This window comes from Dermacentor albipictus, chromosome 1, assembly GCF_038994185.2.
Source record: "Dermacentor albipictus isolate Rhodes 1998 colony chromosome 1, USDA_Dalb.pri_finalv2, whole genome shotgun sequence".
In the NCBI taxonomy this organism is placed as follows: domain Eukaryota; kingdom Metazoa; phylum Arthropoda; class Arachnida; order Ixodida; family Ixodidae; genus Dermacentor; species Dermacentor albipictus.
In genome coordinates this window covers 20,792,494-20,818,348 of record NC_091821.1, presented here as the reverse complement: position 1 = coordinate 20,818,348, position 25,855 = coordinate 20,792,494, and the positions used below count along the sequence as shown (strand labels likewise).

General features: G+C 49.8%; 2 protein-coding genes across 2 annotated transcripts; both read left to right on the top strand.

Moving 5' to 3' along the window:
- Window positions 1-156: 156 nt before the first annotated feature.
- Window positions 157-25,067, top strand: LOC139054549 (uncharacterized). Its single transcript, XM_070531665.1, has 6 exons — window positions 157-3,150; window positions 3,712-4,203; window positions 9,518-9,855; window positions 11,710-11,828; window positions 21,647-21,699; window positions 24,762-25,067. The coding sequence occupies exons 1-6, from the start codon at window positions 157-159 to the stop codon at window positions 25,065-25,067; spliced, it is 4,302 nt and encodes a 1,433-aa protein (XP_070387766.1).
- On the top strand, window positions 25,064-25,855 carry LOC135909948 (micronuclear linker histone polyprotein-like). The gene has a single exon (XM_065441953.1). The coding sequence runs from the start codon at window positions 25,064-25,066 to the stop codon at window positions 25,853-25,855; it is 792 nt and encodes a 263-aa protein (XP_065298025.1).

Here is a 25,855-nt window from a genome sequence, read left to right as displayed (position 1 = left end):
CGGGACAGTCTTGGGGCTAAGCAACCCTGTGTGTATCCTGTGTCACGTGACGGTGGCTTCCCGTCAGTCTGTACCCAGCCTCCGGCAATAAAGGACGTAACATAATTGGCGACGAGGATCAAAAGTTAGGCCTGATTAGGCGTAGGGCTAGCCGAAATGGCAGCTGCACTGGGCACGATTGGGGAATTCGTTCCGACGGAGGCGCCGTCTTGGCCCTTGTATTTGGAGCGCCTCGAATTTTTCTTTCAAGCAAACGACATCGACGGTAACGAGAAGAAGCGAGCAACGCTCTGCAGCGTTTGCGGCCCAGCAACGTATGCCATCGTGCGTTCCCTTTGTTCTCCGGACGCGCCGTCGGCGGTGGCCTACGATGAGATCGTCAGGCGTCTCTCAAACCACTTCTCACCGCGACCGTCGGTGACAGTTCAGCGTTTCAAGTTTGGCACGCGTCAGCAGCAGCCCGGTGAGTCAATTGCGGACTACATCGCAGAACTGCGACGTCTCTCGGAACATTGTGATTTCGGTGCGTCGCTCGACGACATGTTGCGCGACCGACTGGTGTGTGGGGTGCGAAGCGAGACTCTTCAGCGTCGGTTGCTGGCGGAGCCGGAGCTTACGTTTGCGACAGCTCGGGAGAAAGCCATTGCCATGGAATCTGCGCAGCGACAGATTGAGCAAATTCGCGGCAGTGCCACATCGTCTGAAGTATGCAGCGTGAGCGGGAAGCGTTTCGACCCATGTGTTACGAAGGTCTCGGCGCCGGGGACAGCCAAGGAGGGTACCCAGAAGCAGGCGGGTTCGCCTGGGAGCACAAGTGGATGTTTCCGCTGCAAAGGTGCGCATTCGCCAAGCAGTTGCCCATTCATTAATGTGCAGTGCCACTTCTGCAAGCAACGAGGGCACATAGTAAGAGCATGCAGGAGGAAGGCTACAGCTCGCGCTTCGGCTGAACCGAACTCTCCGAACGGAAAACGGGCCAATGGAGGCCGTCACAAGAATGCTGCGTCGGACGTATACGACGTGTTCGTACTGTCTGGTGAGGAGCCAGCCGTGAGAGTGGAAGTGCGCGTCAACGGAAGTCCCCTAGAGATGGAGGTGGACTCGGGTGCAGTGTGTTCAGTCATCAACAACCGGACTATGCGGAAGCTGCGAATATCGAAAAGGGCGTTGCGCCCAAGTAGCCTTCACCTCCGAGCTTACAATAACAAGGAACTACGAGTGTTGGGTGAATTGACCGTGACGGTGGAATTTAGGGGGCAGGAACATCGCCTGCGATTGGTGGTGGTTAAGGGTGCTAGTATCGGACTTATCGGTCGAGACTGGTTCAAGTCCTTGGGAATAAGTCTGAGTGGCGTTCACAGTGTGTGTGAGCCGAGTAGAACTGGCAGTAAAGGAACAACGGCCTTGCTCAAGAAGTATTCTTCAGTCTTTGAGCCTGGACTTGGGACAAGTAGAGGGCCTCCTGTACACATAGAGGTGAACCCGGCAGCTCCGCCGCGATTTTTGAAGCCACGGCAAGTACCGTTTGCATTGAGACCGAAGGTCGACGAAGCACTGGACAGGTTGGTGAGCCAAGGCATTTTCCAGCCTGTACGGCACTCGAAGTGGGCAACACCGGTCGTTCCAGTTGTCAAAAAAGATGGATCGATAAGGATCTGCGGGGACTACAAGAGCACCGTCAATCGTGTGGTGCAGTGGGAAACGTATCCTCTGCCAACACCAGAGCAGCTGTTTGCCAGGCTGGCAGGTTGCTCGAAGTTTTCAAAGCTAGACCTCGGACAAGCGTATCAACAGAAGACTGTTGATGAAGAAACAGCTGACTTGTTGACGGTGACAACACATCGGGGACTTTTCCGCGTAACCCGTCTTCAATTTGGCGTGGCAGTGGCAGTGGCTATTTTTCAGAGGTACATGGAAGAACTGTTGCATGGAATTGATGGTGTGCTGGTGTTCTTGGATGACATCTTGATCGGTGGAAGGGATGAGGCACAGCATTATGCTCGTTTGCAAGAGGTGCTCAAAAGAATCCACGAAGACGGTTTGCGACTGAAATTTGACAAATGTCAATTTTGTGTTGAGGAAGTGCGTTACTTGGGATTCATCGTGAACTCTGCAGGTGTGCAGCCGACAGAAGACAAGGTGCGTGCTATTCACGAGGCCCCGGAGCCAACATGCAAAAAGGAGCTTCAAGCCTTTTTGGGAGCTCTGAACTTTTACAACAAATTTCTTAAGGGAGCAGCACATACCTTGGAGCCACTGTACCGGCTGTTGGACAAGGGTCGCGAGTGGCGTTGGACGGGAGCAGAGGCAGACGCATTTCGCCAGGCGAAGGATCTGCTTCAATCATCGCATGTTCTTGTGCACTATGATGTCAACAGGCCCCTAGTGCTTGCCTGTGACGCTTCCCCGTATGGACTGGGTGCTGTGTTAAGTCATGTGGGGGAAGATGGTAGCGAGAGACCGGTTGCATATGCATCAAGGACTATGAGCGCGGCAGAACGAAAGTACGCCCAAACAGACCGAGAAGCGCTCGCCATTGGCTTTGGCGTTAAGAAATACCATCAGTTTCTGTATGGGAGGCATTTCAAAATTGTGACGGACCACAAACCCCTCTTAGGACTGTTGCACCATGCCAAGCCTATTCCCCAGGTGCTATCACCACGGATGCTGCGGTGGACCCTCATGTTATCAGCATATGACTATGAAATTGAGTATCGACCAGCAGAGAAGCTTTCCAATGCTGATGCATTCAGTCGTTTACCACTGAGGGCCAGTAAGGTGGAGGAAGAGGAGCAGCGTCTTTGGGAAGTAGGAATGCTAGAAATGGCACCAGAAGTAACGTGGAACTCTAGGAAGGTGGCAAGTTTTACGTCAAGGGACAAGCTGTTGGCTAGAGTCTGCAATTGGGTGCAGCATGGGTGGCCAGAGGGCAAGCTACCGGAAGAGTTTGCAGCATTTGTGATCCGCAAGCATGAACTGTCAGTGTATCAAGGTTGTTTGCTCTGGGGCAGTCGTGTCGTCATTCCAGAGCCAGCTCGACCATATGTCATGGACATTCTTCACACAGCTCATCCAGGAATTATCAAGATGAAGGGGCTCGCCAGAGGAGCCGTGTGGTGGCCAGGAATTGACAGAGACGTGGAGCAGAAGGTGAGGGACTGTGCACGTTGTCAAGAATCCAGGTCTGCGCCAGCAGCTGCAAAAATTCACCCTTGGGAATTCACCAAGCGTCCTTGGACAAGACTACATATCGATTTTGCTGGGCCATTCCAAGGCAACGTCTTCCTCATTGTGGTGGACTCTCACTCGAAGTGGTTGGAAGTGTGCCGAATGACTTCCATGTCGGCAGCTGCAGTTTGTGCGAAGCTTCGTTTTTTGTTTGCTACCCATGGCATTCCAGAGACTGTCGTTTCGGATAATGGAACCGCATTTTGTTCGGAGGAATTCAGAGACTTCATGTGCCGAAATCAAATCCGACATGTGACCGTTGCCCCATATCACCCTTCTTCAAATGGTCAAGCAGAGCGGATGGTGCGCGAAACCAAAGAAGTACTCAAGCGCATGGTTGGAGGCAATATCGACACACGTCTGGCTAGGTTTTTAATGACCCAGCATATCCTGCCTCATGCTACAACAGGCAAAAGCCCAGCCGAATTGCTAATGGGCAGAAAACTTTCAACTGTGTTAGAGCGTCTGCATCCTGACCTGCAGTCCACTGTGCAGCAGAAACAGGAGCAGGTGATGCAGCGCCGTAACCAGGCAGTGCGACTGTTTGAAGTGGGGGATCGAGTGTTTGTGCGCAACTATCTCTATGGGCCCAAGTGGTTGCCGGGCATTGTGGATTCTGTCACTGGACCAGTGTCGTACTTGGTCGTCACCAAGGATGGACGTCGGTGGAGACGGCATGTTGACCAACTCAGAAGTCGTTCTGCCAGCTACGCATTGGACACTGGAATGTGCGAGGAGGAGGAATCGTTGGTTGCTTTCCCGGCAGGGTGTTCCGAAAGCGGCATTCCTTCAAGCCCAGAGTACCCTGGAAGACGGAGCCCAAGAGAAGTACGAGAGGAGGCTGCACCACCCAGTACCAAACCTGTTTCCTGTGGTGAGGACAGTGAAGTCAGCGCATCCCGGGACCAGAGAGAAATACGAGAAGAGGCTGCAACACCCAGTGCCGAACCTGTTTCCTGTGGTGAGGACAGTGAAGTGAGCGCACCCCTTCACGTCCAGCGACCACAGCGCCAACGCAACCGTCCTGCGTATCTGAAGGACTACGTGACGTAGGGGGGAGGAGTGTTATAGCGGGACAGTCTTGGGGCTAAGCAACCCTGTGTGTATCCTGTGTCACGTGACGGTGGCTTCCCGTCAGTCTGTACCCAGCCTCCGGCAATAAAGGACGTAACAGATTCACAATAAATTTCTCGAAGTCGCTAGACTGTTGTTCAATTATTTTTTCCAGGTGTTGTTTCCCACGGAGTATGTTATTCTCTTGTTCGTTAAAATTAATAGGGGTTTAAAGGTAAATCTAGCGCTCACTGTAAGGCAGGTCCAATCGAGCAAGCGTTAAAGCAGCTCCTCGACGGAGCTACTTCGGCCGAATGGTCGAGGGTTGGCAACGCTGCATGTGCGGACAGAGCAAGTGAAAAAATACGGCCACGATTGAGGGTTAAATGAGAGTGAAATGCGATATCAGCACGGCGCACGTGTTTGATCATGATTAACCTGCGTATATCGGACGAACCTGATTTTTATTTCCACCATCATTAGTAGCCAAAAAAAAAACACAGACACCCATGAGAGCGTAGGGGACGTTACTTGTAGTTCTTAATTGGAAAAATAAATTATAAATTAAAGAACACGAAGGAACCCTCGTCTTCGCATCCCACCTGCTGGAAGTTGTTTTTACATCAACTTTCATTTTTAATCATGGATCATTTCTAGAATTAATTAAGAAGTAAAGCGTATGCGCCCTAATCTGCCCTTGGCGTCCTTGTTGGTGTGTTATGACATGAATATATATATATATATATATATATATATATATATATATATATATATATATATATATATATATATATATATATATATATATATATATATATACGGCGTGCCTAAACACCACAAAGTGGTTTTGGCACGTAAAACCCGATAATTTTATGGTTTCAGTGACATGGAAGAGACAAAGATGTGAAGACACAACATAAAAACCACAAGCGCTAGTGGTGTACATTTGTACGTCTTCTTATCGTCGTATTTTTCGCATCTCACTACGATTGCTACTAGTGAGTGAGTGAGTGAATAAACTTTTATTTGGTCCAGCAAAGCGCGATAAAACGCGCACCTGGCTAATCCCACGACGGGACTGACAGATCTAGTCTGCCGGCCCGATCGCGGGCGCGCTGGACGGCCAGGATTTGATCCTCAAAGACGGGACTTCGCAGGAGGGCGTCCCACTCTTCCTTGGTGAACTTCGGGCCCAGCGACCCGCACTCCCAGAGCATATGAGGCAACGTAGCTACCTCACCACAGGCCACGCAAGAACAATTCGTATAAATCTCTGGATATATGCTATGAAGGGACGCCGGATTTGGGTACGAGTTCGTTTGTAGAAGTCTTAGTGTGACCGCCTGCGGCCTGCTTAACTTGGAGTGAGGCGGGGGGAAAACCCTTCTCTCTAAGTAGAAGAATTTAGTTATTTCATTGTGTGTGAGAGGAGCGTCTCGGTGTCCGGGGAGAGAGTCGCCCGACCCGAGGGCAGCGCGGTCGGTAAAGCCACGCGCAGCCTCGTGGGCAGACTCGTTGAGGTTCAGAGGAACCCCCTCAATCGCCCCGACGTGTGCAGGGAACCAAAGGATCGAGTGCATGGAGGTGTTGCCGTGTTTGGCGCCTTTCAGAATTTGAACTACCTGCCGGGCTACCCGGCCTTTCTGGAATGCCCTGATGGCGGCTTTCGAATCGCTATACACCCTGTCTCTCCGACCGTCTTGCATGGCGAGTGCAATGGCCACTTGCTCGGCCACCTCTGGGTTCGTCGTCCGGACGGAAGCACAGTTGATAACTTTGCCCAGCGTGTCAACGACGGAAACCGCAAAAGCCTTGCCGTCTCGGTATGCAGCTGCGTCCACGAAGCTTGCTGCGATTTTGTCCCTGTTTACTTGCTTTAGCATATTCAATGCTCTTGCCTTGCGACGACCTGCGTTGTGAACGGGATGAACATTGCGGGGCAAAGGGGCGACCACGATCTGCTCCCCTATTTCTCTGGGGATTTGGGTGTCTTCAGCCAAGTTCTTGGTTGGTGCGAGTCCGATCTCCTCGAGGATACGCCTGCCGGCCGGCGTGGTGGACAGCCGAGTTAGCTGGGCCCGTTCCTGAGCCTCGGCTATCTCCTCCATGCTGTTGTGTATGCCGAGCCGAAGGAGGTCCTCTGTATGCGTCCTGACGGGCAGCCCGAGGGCTCTCTTGAAGAATTTTCTAATGAGGGCATTAAGCTTTTCCCGCTCGGCTCTGAGCCAGTTGTGCATGGCCACCGTGTAGGTGAAGTGACACAGCACAAAGGCGTTGATGAGCCGAAGCAGGTTGTCCTCCTTGAGGCCACGATGTCTGTTCGTGACCCTTCGTACAAGGCGAAAAGCATTGTCGGTTTTCGCAATTATCTTGCGTAACGCAGTGCCGTTGCCGCCGCGTGATTCTATAAACATACCCAGGACTCTGATGGTGTCGACCCTGGGTATCGGGTCACCGCTCCGAGTGAACAGGTGAATGTCACTTTCCGAGACCGGTTTCCAGCCCTTGGGTCTGCGCCCTTTTTCTTTTCTATAAAGGAGAAGCTCAGATTTGGTCGGGGAGCATCTGAGTCCGGTGGGTAGCAGGTACTGCTCCGTGACGTCTACCGCCTCTTGCATGGCGCTTTCCACTTGCCCTTCGCTACCGCCGGTGCACCAGATCGTGATGTCGTCTGCGTAGATAGTGTGTTTGACACCTTCAACTTGGGCGAGATTCCTCGAGAGGCCGATCATGCAGATGTTGAAGAGTGCAGGAGAAATGACCGAGCCTTGCGGCGTGCCCCGTGGGCCCAGGAGCACCTCGTCGGAGACAAAGTCGCCGATCCGCAGCTTCGCTTTCCTCCCCGTCAGGAACGAACGGACGTAGTTATATAGTCTGGGGCCCAGCTCGAGGTCTGCCACGGAGGCCAGAATGTATTCGTGGAGAACGTTGTCAAAGGCTTTCTCGAGGTCGAGTCCGAGCAGGGCCCTGGTGTCTCTGGTACTGCCGTCGATGATTTGATGCTTGATCATCTTCATGGCGTCCTGCGACGAGAGGCCGGCACGAAAGCCAATCATGTTGTGAGTGTAGATGTTGTTCTCCTCGAGATATCTGTTTAGTCTGTTGAGGACGACATGCTCCGCCACTTTCCCAACGCAGGAGGTGAGAGAGATCGGTCGGAGGTTGTCCACGTTCGGAGCCTTGCCGGGTTTGGGGATCAGCACGACGTTGGCGGTCTTCCATTGCTCTGGGACGCTGCCGTTTTTCCAGGTTTCGTTGATCTTCTCGGTGAGGTATGCGATCGAACCGTCGTCAAGGTTCCGCAGCATCTTGTTGGTGATTCTGTCGGCACCTGGCGCACACTTCCCCTTGAGCGCGAAAATGGCTTGCCTAATTTCCCCCACGGTAAAGTCTTCGTCCAATTCCGGACGGCTTGGGCCGAGGTAGTCAGGAAACCGGTCTTCCTCGTTTCCACGCTTTATGGGAAGGTATTTCTCCATGAGCTTGGTAACCAGCTCGTCCCCGGAACAGGATGTGGTAGCTTCGTGCAGGGCTCTGGCGAGCGTGTGTCTCTGACTGGATCTGGTGCTGCCCTCGTCGAGGAGATGTTTAAGCATGCCCCAGGACTTGCCGTTACGCATCTGCCCGTCTATCGAGTCACAGACCTCGTCCCATTGCTGCTTGCCGAGGGTCCGACAGTGATCTTCGATGGCCTTGTTAAGCTCGGAGATCTTTTTCCTCAATCTTCGGTTAAACCTTTGTCCCTTCCATCTTAGAAGCAGCGCCTGCTTGGCCTCGATCAGATGGGCCAGCCTACTGTCCATGTTTTCTGCCTCCAGGTCGCTGACGATCTTCTTAGTGGATGACTCGGCGTCACTCTTGATTCGCTCGCACCAATCTTCCAGGTCTTTGGGGACGGGTGCGCTGTCGTTGCCGCGGAGCTTGCGAAAAAGGTCCCAGTCCGTGACAGTGAATTCCCTGGATTTACTTCGGGTGACTTCGAAGCGGGTCTCGAGCACATAATGGTCGCTACCAAAATTTATTGCGGTGTTGCTCCACTCGGCTCCCTCGACGTTCTTCACGAACGCCAGATCGGGGGTGGTGTCCCGGCTCACCGAGTTGCCGATTCGGGTGGGGAACGCCTTGTCCGTGATGAGCGTGAGGTCCATTTCGTTGGCGTTCTGCCACAGACCCCGGCCCTTGCTCGTGTTGTAGACGTACCCCCACACGCCGTACGGTGCGTTGAAATCTCCGACGACGACCAAGGGATGGGTGCCGGCCAGGTCGACGGACTTCTTGAGTATCGTTTTGAACTGCTGTTGCGAGTGCCTAGGATTGCTGTAGATGTTGAGAATAAACACGCTGTTTCTTCGCTGGTTGCGTTGTCTCGTGTTGAGCAGAACCTCCGTCATGACGTATTCGACCTTGCAACTCGCCAGCTTCAGGTCGTGAGACAAGTGTGTAAGCCTCCTGTCAATTAACGTGCACACTCCCCGACCTTCGCCCTGCACGGAGACGGCACGATAACCAGAGAGGGATGCGGCAGAGACGAGGGTTTCCTGTAATGCTATTACTTGTGGTTTGTTAGGTAATGATCTTAAATATTGCTGCAAAGGAGCCCTCTTATTGGAGTACCCCCTGCAGTTCCATTGCCAAATTTTGAACTCCTCTTTGCAACTATCCATGATTAGATAAAGTGTCCGGGGTACCCGCTGTAAGCACAGGTGCACGCAAGAAGTTCCCCCCACTCTGACGAGCCGGTGTGCTCGTAGCCCTGATCTGAGTCCCCGACGCGTTCGGAACAACAACCTGCATCGGAGTTACGGACGTATTATTATTCGGGATCACCAGACGCTCGAGGGCGTCCATGCGATCGGCCAGCGCGCCTAGGCCTCTCCTCGGGTCTCCAAGGGCGACTTGCACCTGTGCTAAGCCTTGTTGTAACTGCTGCACACTCTTAGTGAGCGTAGCCAGCATGCCTTTGATCTCATAAGTTTGCGAGTCTGAATCGTCCTTACTGGAAACTGCCCTACGCTTGGCGGCGCCGGCCGAGTCGCAGACCGGAACTGGTGCTTCTGTGGCGGTCGGCGCCGACGCGTTGGATGTAGCACTCTGACTGATTACCAATTTCTTAATCTCTGTCATTTCACTAGCCATCTTTCTGATCATTTCTTTTAAGTCCGCGTTTTCCTTCATAAGGCGCGCTACCTCGGCGTCCCTGGATTGCTCTGGAAGCGGGTCGCGTGGGCCCCGGTAGGATCTCGCGTGGGCGCCGCCAGCAACCATATCTGCCCACGATAGCGTCGACTTTCTCTTCCTCTGCTGGCCGGCACTGGACCCATACCGGGCCCTCGAGACAGAGCGGCTCCTGGAGCGGCTTCCGGATCTGCCCCTGGACATAGATTTGGCCCTGGACCGGGATCTTCCCCTGGACCTGGAACGGTGTCCGGAAGGCGGAGAGGGGCTCCTGGATCTAGAGCTCCCGCGAGCCGTGGAGCGACCGGCGGCGGCCGGTAGTTGTCGCTCGCCCATGGCGAGGGCCGGAGACTTGCTTCTATTGGCTCGGGATCGGTCCCCGCGCCTGCGTCTGACGAGGTACGGCGTCTGGTACCTCTGCTTGCATTCCTTGGCAGCGGTGAAGTGTCGGCCTCCGCACAGCCTGCATTTGGGGTCACACTTGTGTTGTTCGTCCGGGTTGGCGATGCCGCATCCCCTGCACATAGTTTCGTCCGGCGAGGGGCAGACGTCCGCTCGATGCCCGAGGCGGCCACAGGCGTAGCACACCTCCACTTGCTTCCTATATAATGCACACCTGACAAGTGTGCCACCGTACGACACGTAGTTTGGCACCTTGTATCCGTCGAAGACCACAACCACGGTGCCCGTGCTCTTGATTCGTTTGGCTCCCAAGGCCAGTGGGTTCTTCGAGTTGACAATCTTGCGATCGAGCTCCTCCGGGCCTTCACTCGGTGCGATGCCGCGGATGACGCCTTTGCACGTAGAGTTGGGCGCTGCCTCGTACGCATTCACCTCGTGCTGCTGGCCGCCAACAGCGATGCACTCGACCCTGACGTAGAGGGTCGCATTTTCTCTGCTGGGGGTGCTGATGACCATGATATTTTGTTGGAAATTCGGGCACATCGTGTCCGAGTCCCGCTTCGCCTGGTCGAAACCGACTGCGTTCCATATGGCCTCGGCCACAACTGTCGCCCCCACCTTGCTGATGTTCAGACCTCCCTTCGGCCTGACGATGATCTTCGCGTCTTCTTTGGGCAACGGAGGCATCCTTCCACCCCGAATAATTTTGGCTTTAGCGCTGCTGCGGTCTCGGTGACCCTTTGCGGTCGCGTTGTCATTTGGCTTAGCGCCGGTAGAAATGGCACCAACTCGCTCGACGGGCGCTGATTTGGCTCCGGAGCGCCTGGCAGCAACTGTTTGCCATCCGAGATCCTTGGAAAATTCCTCGGGAGTCAGAAGCTCCCCTTCCACTTCGCATTCCATCACGGCAGACACTGACGAGAAGAGCTGGCGCCGCAGCAGCACTTCGCCGCGCTAACACAAGCGCGGCAAGGGTTAGCGTCGCAGCGGCGTAGCCTGGACGGAAAAGGCCGATAAAATCGCAAGAAGGCCACCCACCTTCAAGAGTCGGGTGTCTACGGGATCGCCACAACTTAAAGAGTCCGTTGGCACTAAAATAGTCGAACTGGGCTCAAATTAAATCACCGAAATCATTTTCAGAAGCGGGAGCCGGTCTTCGCCGCCTACTGGCACGTTCGTCGTCGTCGTCTTCCACTCCCGATTGCTACTAGTCAGGAATTTTCTTCGCAAGAGGGGGGGGGGGGGCAGAGGTCGCATGCCGCAAAAGAAGAAAAAGAATGTTAGCTGAACAAATCTCACATTGACTGTCGACAGTAATTCATTAAGCATTGACTCAGCGTAGCAAAAAACGTATTGCCACTGTGAAAAGCAGTTGTGAACGAGGCCTATAGTGGGGTCTCCTCTTTTGCAGTTCATGAGGGTGATCATGATTTATTGGCGTGCTCTTTGAAACGGGACCGTTGCAAACAGCCTGACCGATTGCTACTAGTCAGGAATTTTCTTCGCAAGAGGGGGGGGGGGGGGGGCAGAGGTCGCATGCCGCAAAAGAAGAAAAAGAATGTTAGCTGAACAAATCTCACATTGACTGTCGACAGTAATTCATTAAGCATTGACTCAGCGTAGCAAAAAACGTATTGCCACTGTGAAAAGCAGTTGTGAACGAGGCCTATAGTGGGGTCTCCTCTTTTGCAGTTCATGAGGGTGATCATGATTTATTGGCGTGCTCTTTGAAACGGGACCGTTGCAAACAGCCACCGAGCATGCTTGACGTAATCACGAATGCTGTGCATGCTTTTCATTCTAGCACTTTTGCATACAACTCCTTAATTTTTGAGGCGAATGCCTTTCTAGGCTCATGGTGAAGTGCGTGTCAGCGATCCTGACCACTGCAGTGTCCACCGAGGCGTCGTCGCGCCATATTGTTGCGACTCGGGGTCCGAAGACGTGGGATCCTCTTTCCTCGTGGAGGGGTGAGTGAGCGTTAGGCTGGGTCCGATGTTCAGGACGTTAGACAAACACGTATATTTTTACAAATGTACAAGAAAATGCAAAGTAAAACAGAAAAGTTGATGATGAAATGGTAGTCACCGATCACTCCCGCCGTCCGTAGCTCCTTTTATGCCTTGCGTGATCGTTGTTTAGTCACTTCCCCCAATCCGGTGCCTGGGCCACCGATGGCATCTGGTCCCACCAATTCAGCGGTAGGCTGCCCTTTTCGCTAACGCCGATCGCGCTCGGAGAGGTGATGGCCGAATGATGGCACTGAGCGCGTCTCCGGACACGCCAGTTTTTGCTGCTGACAGGTGACAGCCGTATTATTGCTAATTGTTCAAACCTCTCCTGAACGAGGTATTCCCGCGCTGGTCAGAATTCATCCTTGTCGAGAACCATTTTGACGAGGTCGTCGGCCCGTTCCCTATTATCGTGCGAGGCGCGACCGAGGGGTGTCGCGGGGTGAACGGCCAATCTCAACAACACGAAGACCGATTAAAGGCAGACTAAAGAATGAAAAATGATTGATAGTGACAGTTAGTGATCGATAACGTTATGACAAAGATTCGCAGAGGTTAATAATGACTAGCAATTACTAAAGATGAACGCTAATGACTTGTACTGACTACTAATGACTACGAAATGACCAACGAGTCTAACGATGACTTGTAATGACCACTGTTGATCAGAAATGACTAGAATTGTCTAGTAATCAGTAGTAATGACTAAAATGACTACTAATGACTAACAAATGACCAATATGTCTAACAACAAATCGTAAAGACTACAATAAGTGAGAAATGACTAAAAATCCTTAGTAATGTCCAGTAATGACTAATAATGACTGAAATCACTTGTAAAAACTACTAATGACTACGAAATGGCTAACATGTTTAACGACGAATTCTGACGACTACAATCGATTATAAATGACTGAAAATGCTTAGTAATTACCAGTAATGACTAATAATGACTGAAATGACTTGTAATGATTAGTGATGACTATGATATGATCACATGTCTAACGACGGATTGTACTGACTACAACTGATTACAAATGACGAAAATGATTAGTAGTGAGCAATAATCACAAATAATGACTGAAATGACTTGTAATGACAACCAAATGACCAATATGTCTAACGACAACTTGTCATGAAAATTCATTAGTAATGACAAAAACGCTTAGTAATGGCCAGTGATGACTTATAATGACTGAAGTGAATCGTGTTGACTATTTACGACTATGATACGGCCAACACGTTTCACGACGGCTTGCAATGACCACAGTTGAAAAAAAATGACTAAAAATGCTTAGTAGTGAGCAGTAATAACTAAAAGAAAGAAGAGGCAAAGAGAAAGAGGCGAAAGATAGGAGGCCGAAGAGCTGGCTTTCGGCATTCACCTCTTAAAGAGAGATCTTAAGAGACACAGTAATTTTTTTTATCTTCCACGAAACCTCTCTATCTGCGTTGTACCGCTACACATGCCTGTAATGGATCCCGTCAAATCAATTTCTTCTGTGCATTTTTTTTATGCACTGATACTATAAACGCCTCTTGCTTACCTCGACTGCTGAACCGTTCATGATTCCGCCCGCTTTAAATCCAAGCGCTCCTGAAGGAAGGAAACAGTGGAGAAGGAAGGCAGGGAGGTTAACCAGTTTAGCCAAACCTGAAAGGTGTACGTTGCCTACGGGGCTCACTGGGTGAATCACTTCTCATTCGATTAGAAAGCGCCGAGTGGTTTCTGCATTCTTGCTGGAGCATGCCCATGCCTCATTTTGTTGTGAATGTTTCCTCCGGTATGTTTTTCTGTTTAGGCGACCAGATCGATCCTCAGATAACAAGGCACTGCCCTTTGTGTCATCGTACAGATGTTCCTTTCTCATTTCTTTCCTTCCAATCTCGTAAATCTCCGTGGCCTTTCTTATTCCCATTCTTTGTTTCCCTAAGAACACTCCTGTCGTGTAGTGGAGCCGACCAGAAGCCGTACTTTTATCTGCGAAATGCGTGGCGCACCGGTGCCTGCCAATGCTGAGAAACGCATAACGCGGCAACCGGGATCCTATCTCACACTTCTTTCTGGACACGCTGCGCCATCTGATGGCGCTGCCGAGAACACGGCGCGTGGCCTGCGAGACAAGAAGCATCGCGCGCCGGTGCGTGCGAACGCTGAGAATTGTTCTCTCGGTTGCCGAACACTCCGTGGCACATATACTCAGCGACCCAAGCTAACGGGATGTTCATTGAGGGGCGGCACATACCCGATGCATTCATGGCGCAGCTCGCTAAAGCGTTGACGTGAAAGGCGTGCATTGGAAGCGGGACACACACAGTGCGTTTGTGGCGGAGCCTGCGAATGCGTCGGGTGTAGGTCCTTGAAGAACCGTTGCTATAGGCGGGTGCAGTACCGGGGGACTCCGCCCTTATCTCTTCCCCGACTCGCAAAGGAAGACTTTTTCATCTACTTCAACATCATCAATCGTCTTCCAACTGTTATACGCTAGGTTCAGGAGATTCGTGCTCGTAGGCAAAAAAAAATGGCGGCCACCGCAGCGCTAACAGAGCTAAATCATAAAGCGATAGCGTATAGCCGGGTATGCCCCAGCTGCGCTTAAATGCGAGAATTGTCAAAAACTATTGTGATCAAATATCGTAATAAAAAATAAAACCATAATAAACAATGTTTAGTATGGAATGCGGTTAGACGTCACGGGCTCTGCAGGGAATCCGCGTAATCTTATCGCAGTTTCCTTCCACTCGTACAATTCGTAGGCCGCGTGACGTGAAGGATGCGGAAGGACAGCGCGCCTTCTAAGGACACCTTCGTGAACAGAAGCGGGAATGCGCGCGGCGACGGCGGGCGGCACATAATACGGACGAAGATCGTTGCGCCAACGCCATAGCGCATGCACCTTTGGTTGTATCAGGCCTCCCGACTGTGCTCCCATCGTAATTGTGAGTGATTGGAACATAGACGCGTCTCGGCGAGACTTGAATTGCTCGTGGTATTTCTCTTGGAAACGTTCGACATTCAACGTTACCTAAACATCAGTGAGCCCACGACGCGTGATCGGTCGTGTATAGACCTCACATTGGCCAAGAACCTTTCCAGTGTCGCCACAAAGCCAGTGGCCGTATGTCATACTGATCATAGTCACCTTGGTGACCAAATAATGAATACAAAAAAAAGGAAACAAAAGGTCATAAATAATAAATGGTATTCAATATGCAATTCAATAAAACAACAAAATAATTGTGAAAAACAAAATTCATTGCGATATGCGTCTTAATTTCAATCAACACGTTTATCACCATATGATTAATCTCTGCTGGTCATCCGCCTTTACAGAGTGGAATGATTCTGATATTCTTATCTATCTCGCTTTTCCGTGGTGGCCAGCACCACAGCCGTGAAGTAAAATTCTTTGCGAGAATGATGCTTTGAATGCACGTGGTCACTATTTAGCGAATAAGGGCGAGAGTCGCGCATCAAAATGAATACGAAATCTCCGTGCCTGCGAGGAGCATACATAGATAAAGATACTATACGTAGCTGTATCCGCCGCGGTTGCTTAGAGCCTATACTGTTCGGCCACTAAGCACCACGTCGTGGGATCGAATCCCGGCCGCGGCGGCCGCATTTCGATGGGAGCGAAATGCGAAAACCCCCGTGTACTTAGATTTAGGTGCACATTAAAGAACACCATCCAGTCCAAATTATTCCGCCGCACCTCGCTACGGCATGCCTCATAATCAGATCGTGATTTTGACGCGCAGTACCCCATAATGTACCACTAGCATATTCCTGTACCTGTGAGTGTTGTTGAAAGCTTGCGCGTGACCGCGTGCACGTGGCGGCTCGCGCTTAGTTGGGCGTTGCAGCGGTCGTTCAGCTATCCGCGAGAGAACACCATCATATTCGTTGCTTGAGGGGGATGACCGAGGTATGCAGCAGCGCGAGAACACCATCAAATCTCCCTTCTGAAGAAAGGTACAATGCTTGCTGGAACTTTGGTCACACTGAACTAACAACACTACGTTTTGTCTATTGAACTTCTTTTGAGCTTCCAACCAATACAGATTATTAAACGATGTATTGCCCGAGACGCATACGATACGCATGTGATTATGCAAAGCGTCCGCTCCAACTATGTGGACTAAAATGGCTATAGAGAAGTAATGCAACTCACGTGCACTCAAAGTAGGAAGTGATGTTGGGGACCACAAGAATAATATATCGTGAACGACATAAGAAAAGAGTGTAGGGTAATTGGGATTCCTTGTCAAAAGTTATCACAATATTGTTGGAGTATATTCGAGCCTGCATGGTTCTCATGGTTGCAATGACCCGTCGTGGCTGCTCAGTGGCTACGGTGTTGGGCTGCTGAGCACGAGGTTGCGGGATCGAATCCCGGCCACGGCGGCCGCATTTCGATGAGGGCGAAATGCGAAAACACCCGTGTACTTAGGTTTAGGTGCACGTTAAAGAACCCCAGGTGGACTGAATTTCCGGAGCCCTCCACTACAGCTGGAACACGTGCCGACTACTGTGTGAGAAGGGTTGAGTGCGGTGTTGGGCAAACAGTGCGGCGATAAACGTACACGGGGTGCTATAGGGGGGCGTTCTTCTGTGATGCTTCTTGACCAAAATCACAATCCTAGCTAGTTCATAGGTCACTATTGTTCCTAAATTGTAGAGGTAATGCATTAATATATTCTAAAAGTTCCTATCTTATTTCAACGTTCCGTAATGTACTGCACTCTATGCAAAATTTCATCAGCGTCGATCAGAATAGGTTCACGCATCTGTAGAGGGCTGCGTGACAAGGCAGTTTACTTCGACAAGAAGCGTTTGGTCGACGCACAGCACATCGTGCGTATCGTGCAACTCGTCTCGATGGTGCAATGCGTTAATATTCCCATACCACAATGCGAGAAACTTACCGAAAGGTTAATTAATTAATTAAATGGGGTTTAGTGGCGCAAAAGCGGCTGAGGCTATGCTGCGCCAAACACGAGGTGTTTTAAAATCCAGTGAATGAAGGAAAAGGCTCTGTTAATAATCTATATCTTATGTAAAAATCCAGTGTCGTCTAAAAATTTACGGACGTCACAAAATGGGACTAGTGGATCATCGCCCAAAATTAGAGCAGGGTGTAACGGTATGTGTTGTTCATATAATTTTTTCAAAAGTGCTCGTCTGTGTGTTTCAATCTGCGTACATGTGAGTAATATGTGCATAACTGTTAGTGGCTGTTGACATTTCTCGCATGTTGGTGTGTTTTCTTTCCTAAGTAGGTAATTGTGCGTGATGTGTGTGTGCCCGATGCGTAGTCGGCACAAAACTACTTCGATGAACCGCTCCTGATGATAGCATGATTTCCACTCCCCAACTATGGGTTTCGTGAGATGTAGCTTGTTGTCAGAACAACGGTCCCATTCGCGTTGCCATTTTACCGTTAAGGCTTTTCTAATTGCGCGGATGCTATCTTTGTATGGGAGTGTTGTGTTTGTAATGTCTTCGTGTGCTGCCATCAATGCATATGTATCAGCTGCTTCGTTACCCGGTATCCCAACATGGCTTGGGACCCAGCAGAAACGAATTGACCTCCCGTATTCATTAAAAGCCACCATGTTTAAAATGTCTCCAATCAGGGGTTCACACTCAGATTTCAGATGTAGTGCCTTCAGTGTGCTTAAAGAATCTGTGTATATGACTGCATTTGTGTGTTTATCAGCGATAATTTTTTTCACTACAACCCATATGGCGAAAACTTCGGCCGTGAAAACAGAGGCGTGTTGTGGCAATCGAATACTTTTTCCCCAATTTTCCGTTATGACCCCCACACCCACATGTTCTTTCGTTTTGGAGCCATCAGTGTAATATTGCACGTTATTTTTATATTTCTCCTGAAGTTCACGGAATTCTTGTGTAATGTGTTCGCGTGGGGTGTCTTTCTTCTTTAAATGTGTCAATGTCCAGTCACATAACGGTTCAAAATCGCACCATGGGGGCAAACGCTGTGGCTTTCTGGCAACCTGTAGGGCTTCGTGGGGAATGTCATAATCCCGACAGTATTGCTCATACCGCAGGACAAGTGGCCTAATCGTGTTCGGTTTATTTGTGTAGTGTAAGCGTGTGTTGCATTGTGTGAGGATGTTGTGGCATATGTGTTGGGGTGATGACTGAATTCTGAGTACGTAGGAAAAAGTGAGGAATGCTCTGCGCTGTTGTAAGGAGGGTTCATTACACTCGACGTATAAACTTGGTATAGGTGAAGTTCGGTAGGCACCACATGCCAGTCGCAGTCCTAGGTTATGTACCGGATCCAGTCTTTGGATGTAGGACTGTCTGGCTGAGCCGTAAACAACGGAGCCGTAGTCTAAAAGGCTACGCACAAGAGACCGGTAAACACGTAAAAGGCATGTTCGGTCGGAACCCCAATGCTTATGAGACAGAATTTTAGGGATATTTAGAGCTTTATTTGCTTTAATCTTCAGTGCTTTTATGTGAGTTAGAAAGTTAAGTTTGGTGTCAAAGGTTACTCCTAAAAACTTATGGTCTTGTTTCACCGGCAGTATGGTGTCGTTCAATTTTAGGACTGGATCGCTGTGTAGCCCTCGTTTCTGAGAGAACAAAACAGTAACTGTTTTCTGTGTGGAGAAACGGAAACCATTTTTGTTAGCCCATTGGGTAAGTTTATTAATTGTTATCTGGAGCTGCCTCTCACAGGTTAGCAAATTTGAGGCACGGCAAGCCACTTGGAGATCGTCTACGTATAAGGAGTGCATAAGAGACGACGGTATGATCTTATTAACTGTATTCATTTTTACTATAAAAAGTGTCGTGCTGAGAACACAGCCTTGTGGAACACCATTTTCCTGTTTAAAAGTATGAGATAGTATTGAGCCCAGACGTACCTGAAATGTTCTGTTACTCATAAAATCAGCTAGGCAGTTCAGCATTTTACCCCGGATGCCGAGGTCAGCCAGGTCTTTTAAAATTCCATATCTCCATGTGGTATCGTAGGCTTTTTCTAAATCGAAGAAAACTGTTAGACAGTGTTGTTTGTGTAAAAATGCATATCGAATTTCATTTTCTAGACGGACAAGATGGTCAGTGGTTGAACAACCCTTTTTATATCCACACTGATGGGGGTCAATAAGGTTTCTTGATTCTAAAATAAATGAAAGTCTTATGTTGATGATGCTTTCATATGATTTTGCCAAACAGCTCGTGAGGGCAATCGGTCTGTAGCTGCTTGCGGATGTTGGAGATTTACCGGCTTTTAGAAACGGAACTACTATTGCTTTTTTCCACTCCTCGGGCATTATGCCAGATTCCCAGATTAAGTTAAAAAATTTAAGGAGAGCTTCTAGAGATCTCTGAGACAGATGAGCCAGCATGGCGTAGTGAATGCGGTCGTGACCTGGCGCTGTGTTTTTCCCTGCAGAAAGAACTCTGTTTATTTCTTGTTGTGTGAGGGGGGAATTGTATGGTTCATTTGATGCACCAGTTGTGGGCAGCTTCTGTTTTTCAGCAGACTGTTTGTATTGTAAAAATTCCTTTGTATAATTCCCTGAACTGGATACATCACGAAAATGTTCTCCAAGTATATCTGCCTGTTCTTGTATTGTTGTTTGTGTGCCTGGACTTGTAAGTAACGGTATTGTGTAAGATGAGTACTGTCCTCTAAATTTCCTCACCTGGTCCCACATTCGTTTCGATGTTACCGTACTATTAATTGAGGAGATGTATCTTTGCCATGATGATTTTTCAGCATGTCTTCGAATGAAACGTGATTTGGCCTTGGCTCGTTTAAAGTTTACCAGGTTGCTATAGGTGGGGTACCTCCGTAGGATTCCCCAGGCCTTATTTTGTTCTTTTTTAGCGTCGGTACACTCCTTCGTCCACCAGGGGTTTAGCTTTTTGTGCACTATGCCCGATGTCAGGGGTATGGCCTTTTCTGCCGCACAGATTATAACCTCGGTGATTTTTTGATTAAGTTCTTCAATACTAAGCCCTGGCGAAAAGACAGTTTCCACTTTCGCGTTTTCCATAAAAACCTGCCAGTCAGCGAGCTGCATTTTCCATCGGCGTGGTCTTGTTACTAATGTTTGTGGTGATGGTAGGAGTTTGATGAGAGCGGGTAAGTGATCGCTACCATATGAGGTGTCGAGAGCTTCCCATTTAAAATCGGTAAAAAGAGAGGGCGAACAAAGAGCTAAATCTAAACAACTAAATGTGCAGGAAGTCGGTGAGAAGTAAGTTGGCGCACCTGAATTTAAAAGACAGATATCGTTTGACAGAATAAAATCTTCAACGAGTTGCCCTCTTTGGTCAGTTTTTACACTGCCCCAAAGAGTACAATGAGCGTTAAAATCTCCTACCATGACAAATGGCTCCGGTAACTGATCTGTTAGATTTTCTAAGTCTTTGATAGTAAAATGTGTGTGGGGTGGAATATATAGTGAGCAAATGGTGATTGTTTTGTAGGATAGAATGGTGACAGCTACGGCCTCTAAGGATGTATTTAATGAGACATTTCGGGTAGGAGTGCCGCCCTGCACGACTATAGCCACTCCACCTGACAACCGGAGGGAACAATCGCGGTCCTTTCGGACAACGGTGAAGCCTTTAAGGAATTGAGTGTGTTTAGGGCCTAAGTTTGTTTCCTGTAGGCAAAATGCGACTGGTGAAAAGTTATTTGTTATGTCTTTTATGTCACCTAGATTGCGAATCAGTCCTCTACAATTCCAATGCACGATAAAAGCCATAATGGCAGAATTGAGAATGGTAATTTAGACATATGTGCTAAGTAACTGTAGGTGACATTTGTTAGTGGGAATGTACTATTGGAAGAACGGTAACCATTCAGGTTACCGGTCCCTTTGTTCGCGTAGTTATTGTGAGCTTGTCTTTCTTAGTGCGCTCCAGAGAGCGCTGATGTTTTGGCGTCGATGACGCCGGAGTTTTGGTGTCGACATCCATAACCTTCTCCGAGGCGCTGGATGATCGAGAACCGGGCGCTGAGACGCGCGTCTCAGGCCTGGGAGTTCGATTTAGCCTGGGACCCTGTGGGACCGGGGTCTGCAGGCCCGTCTGTGATGATGATGATGATGGAGCAGCACTGGCTGCTGCCACCAAGGGGACGGATGGAGTTACTACTGGGCCACTGACTGCGGTCCCTGTAGACTCCGTAGACCACTGCGGTGCTGTCCCCTGCCGCACCGCACTGGCGTAGGTTGTTAGAGGTAGGTGTGCTAGTTTTTTTCGTGCTTCATAAAAGGAAATCTTCTCTTTCACTGTGATTGCAATTATTTCTTTCTCTTTCTTCCAGCAAGGACAAGATCGTGAATATGCTGGATGCTCTCCTTTGCAGTTTGTACAGTGTGGAGCAGCGTTGCAGGTCTCCGATTGATGGTCATTAGCACTACACTTTGCACATGTCGATTTACCTCTGCATGATTGCGATGCATGTCCGAATCTCTGGCACTTGAAACACCGCCTCGGGTTCGGGATATATGGTCTTACGTTGATCTTAAGATAGCCTGCATCAAGTGTAGTAGGTACAATACTGGTGCCAAAGGTAAGTATAACGTGTTTGGTCGGGATTTGTTCGTCATTTCTTCGGAGAGTTATTCTTTGAACCTTGATTACATTTTGTTCTTGGAATCCTTCCAGGAGTTCTTCATCGCTCAGGTTTAGGAAATCTTCTTCTGATATTACGCCTCTGCTTGTGTTAAGCGAACGGTGCGCTGAAATTGTGACTTTGATGTCTCCGACACAGGTGAGATCAGCGAGCTTTTCAACTTGATCTTTGGTTTTGAGTTCAAGGAGGAGGTCCCCACTTGACATCTTTGAAGCTTTGTATTGTTTTCCAATTTTTTCGATTAGGCATTTTGCTATTAGGAATGGGGATACTTTTCTCATTGGCAGAGATCCTTCACTGTGGATCACATGGTAGCGTGGGAACGTTTCTGCGTTGGTTTTCAAAGTGAAATCGAAGATTGCTTCGGTGCGCCCTCTTTTGTGAGGGCGATCTGCAAGTGAGGGGAATGCATTTGCCATGTATTCTTAGAATATTCAGCGGCGATGGTAGCCACCCACCACCGAGCCCAACAAGGGGACGCTACGAGGTTAGGAACATACCTGTAGACGTCAGCTATACAACGCCGCTATAACCTAATATATGTACCCAAGGCTGGGTAGATACACACGGTTAACCCTTGCTGCCTGGAAAATGAGAAGAAAATTGAAGTGAGTAGAAGACAGGAAAGATTCAAAGTGAGAGAGAAAGACGAAGATTGGAGAGGGGGACAGGAAAAGGCAACTACCGATTTCCCCCGGGTGGGTCAGTCCGGGGGTGCCGTCTACGTGAAGCAGAGGCCAAAGAGGTGTGTTGCCTCCGCCGGGGGGCCTTAAAGGTCCGAACACCCGGCATCGGCTCAACCTCCAGGATCCCCTTTTCCCCGGACACGGCTAAGCCGCGCACGGCTACACGCGGGAGGGGCCAACCCTCGTGTGCTCGGGTCCGTGGTGTCGCAACACACCAAACGCCTGCTTGCGCAGACGCCCCTGCGGGGTTACCGAAAGGGTGACAATCGCAACGCCACTGCCATGATTCAAAAGTCTCATAGTGGTGAGCACAGTTATTCTCTTGATAACTAACGGTAACGTAATTGTATGCTATAATTGCGCAAAGCACAGTGTAAAATTAAGGCTCTAGTACAGAGGGTGCAACCTCGCCAATTGTAGGCCAGGCATGGTAATGTAAATAAAGCTTTGTCTTGTAGTTCACAGCACTCGGCATGGTTGGACTCGACATATGACATGTCTGACATGTCCACATATGACATTTCTGTCGCCATATCACATATATGACAATTCCCTGTGTGCACTTTTCACAAATGAGCAACGGTTATTTGAAATTTGGTCTACACGAGTGTGTGTCTTTGCAGGTGCCGTAACTGGCGCAGATGGCGAAGTTAACCTCACAATTTGCTTTCTACCACGACGCAATCTTGACGTGTTGTATACGAAAGTGAATGAAAGCAGACAACATATCGTCCTTCATTAAACAAAGCAGCTTTCTTTCTCCGTGAAAAGCAACCGGGCTTCTCAAAGCACGAAGTCATCCCTTCGTAAACGCCTCTCACCGACGTGGGATACATTAGGGAAGATGCCTGTCTGAAAAAAAAAAACGCATACTTGTACTAGGTTGGCACCAACGCGCTTGTTTTAAACGTTGTGACAACACAAGCAACAATCCAGCATTAAAGAGCGCGTGTTCTACGCCCCGTTACCGCTATCTCGTGAAACGCAAGGGACTCAGGCAACCTCAGCTGATTAATAGGCTGACAAATATAACCGATAGCAATGCGCGCCCCAGAGACATCCGTTTGCAGGATGGAACCACCGGCACTGCCATCTCTCGTTCAATTCGTTGTTTAGTCGCACTATGTGATTTGCATGGTGAAACATTACGGCGCTGCATTGCGTACATTTTTCTTCATAACAAGTAAAAAAAAAGAAGTTGCCGTAGGCATATTATTTTATTTTGCGAAAAGTAATAATTTTGACTACAATCTGAATAAATTAGTGAAAAGCCGCAAGAGATGCGTAGTGTTTAGCGAATATCGTTTAAAATAAACACATCATTTAAACAAACAGTGACTTCAACCACAAATGTAGACGAACTACGAGAGCGTGAAAAGGTTATGAGCAAGACAGCATCATTCATTAAAAAAAAAAGCTTTCAAAGGGCCGAAATGGCGGTGAAATTGCGGCGATGCAGGTGCTTCTCGCCTCCATTATATATCACCTCGGACTACACTATTTTGCACGGTTTGCCACACCAACGCAGCCTCCATAGCCGGCATTTAATTACGCGACCTCGTGCTTGGTAGCCCAACACTACAGGCGCTAAGGCACCACGCCGGGTAAAAAAAAGTTTTTACAGAACGCCACCCCGTTATGGTGAAATTGAAAATGCGTTGCAGGGCTTCCTGCTCTACGATTAACTTTCTATTCGAAACGCTAACATCGCAATATACCTGCGAAAAGAGGTCCCTTCGGGAATATTTACAGCGCTTCTCCCGTCTCGTCATCTTGACCAATGCGCAGACGCGATTTCTGCAATGTTTCAGTTTCCGAGCACGAATTTAGAAAAAACATGACTACTCAACAAGGGCGTCAACATGTCGGATAATGGGGGCCATGCAACCATCATGCCCGTTCAGAAACCAAACCGTTCATATGTCCTGGCGTGATTGGTGAAAATTGCGCTTTCCTCATATAGCAAGCATCATTCTGACCAATCACATAAGGGCAAGCGAACGGTTCGCTTTTCGAGCTGTTATAAAATCATGCGCCTGAATGTACATGTCCCGAAATGAAATCCAGCCGTATAGTCAACACCGAGATAATATATTCTAAGTGGCCTCGTTTTAAGGCACAGGGAGGCTTTCTCTTCATTGAATACCTATACCAGCAATCGTATCACGTTTGACGAGAAGTATTGCTGGGTGATTAGGCCTACATTACACTACAGAGTATATTGTTCTACTATAAATTAGTAATAGGGCTGCGAATGTATATGCATTACCGTACATTGAACGAGTGGAAGAAACCAATAATGTAGACTTATTCATTGAAAACGATTTACTCTACAATAGCATAGAAATCCAGTTACTAAGCCACACACATATACATCAGTACAGTTTTGTGTTAGAACCGTACTACACAGCTCCTATATGCAACAAGTGCGATTACAATAAAATATCCGAGTACAATTCTCACTTGTATCCCGCTCCGAAGCCTCCGTAAATACTAAACATTGGGGTTAAAACAGACTGGTAGTAAATGTGGCATACTTTTTGTGAGGTTTGCATTAACATCGCTAGCCATTCCAAGCATTGGAATGCTGCAAAAGTGAGGGCTGCTCGCCAGAAGATTGGCACGCCGAAAGAGAAAGAAGCCCGGCACTTCACGCGCCGTTCCACGGGGCTCGCGAGTGCGGCTCGAGCAGCCTCGGTTGGAACGCGGCAGGCGGCCGTCTTCACGCTGCGGGCACGGCTGCTCTGGAAGCCAGGCCTGCCACCCGATTCCCTGTCAGCCTCAAGGCGGAGGCCAACGGCAGGGAGACAGCGGGAGTGCGCGCCGACGGAGGAGCCAAGCCGTGGGAGTGCGCCGAGCTGTTGCCGCCATGACGGAGGAGGGTCATTCGGCCAACAAGAAAGCGGTCCCGCCCAAGACCACCCGGGCGAAGCGAAAGCGGGCTGCTGCCGACGATGGGGGCAGTCCATCTGAAGAGGCGCCCGTCGTCAAGCGGCCACGCGGGAAGGCGACCAAGGATTCCTCTACACCAACGACGAGGTCCAGGTCAGTGAAGCCGGCGGCGCAGAAACCAATCACCACCAGGGCTTCTGCTAAGACAAGAAATGCCTCCGACAAACCGACCCTAGACGCCGCTGTGATCGCCCCGTTCACCAGCAAGGGGCGTTCCCAAAAGGCACCTAGAGTGAGCCGCAAGACTCGAGCGCACAGCTCGTCCCCAAGCGATGCCTTCTCGGTCGCGGCCAAGGGTACCAAGCGTCGCCTCCGCTCGCGTAGTCTCTCCCCCGGCAGCAGCAGCCACCATGCCAGGAGGGGAAGGAGCCGTGGCCGATCCCGACACTCGTCCCGCAGCGGCCGAGGTGGCCGCAAGCACAGAGGCGGTCGCCGGGGGACGTCGACCACCGGCTCGGAGAGCAGCAGCGGCCGAAAGAGGGGACGCAGCAAGAGCCGACGCCACCGCTCCGTGAGCGGCTCGTCTGCCGCGAGCGCGACCACCAAGAGTGGCGGACGTAAACGGCACCGCCGCGCCCGTAGCAGGTCGTCGAGCCGTCGAGGTAGGCGGGTGAAGTCGAAGAAGGCGGCGAGCAGGTCGTCGTCGAAATCACGGCGGGCCAAGCGGACGAGTGCTTCCAAGGCCAAGAAAAGTGGCAAGGGCAAATGA

Coding starts and splice junctions, on each gene's coding strand:
- LOC139054549 (XM_070531665.1), top strand. CDS start 157: ATGGCAGCTGCACTGGGCACGATTGGGGAATTCGTTCCGACGGAGGCG. Junction 9,856..11,709: donor CCGCGCCTGCGTCTGACGAG/GTACGGCGTCTG, acceptor ATGCCTTTCTAG/GCTCATGGTGAAGTGCGTGT. Junction 21,700..24,761: donor GTTTTGAGTTCAAGGAGGAG/GTCCCCACTTGA, acceptor TAACATCGCTAG/CCATTCCAAGCATTGGAATG.
- LOC135909948 (XM_065441953.1), top strand. CDS start 25,064: ATGACGGAGGAGGGTCATTCGGCCAACAAGAAAGCGGTCCCGCCCAAG.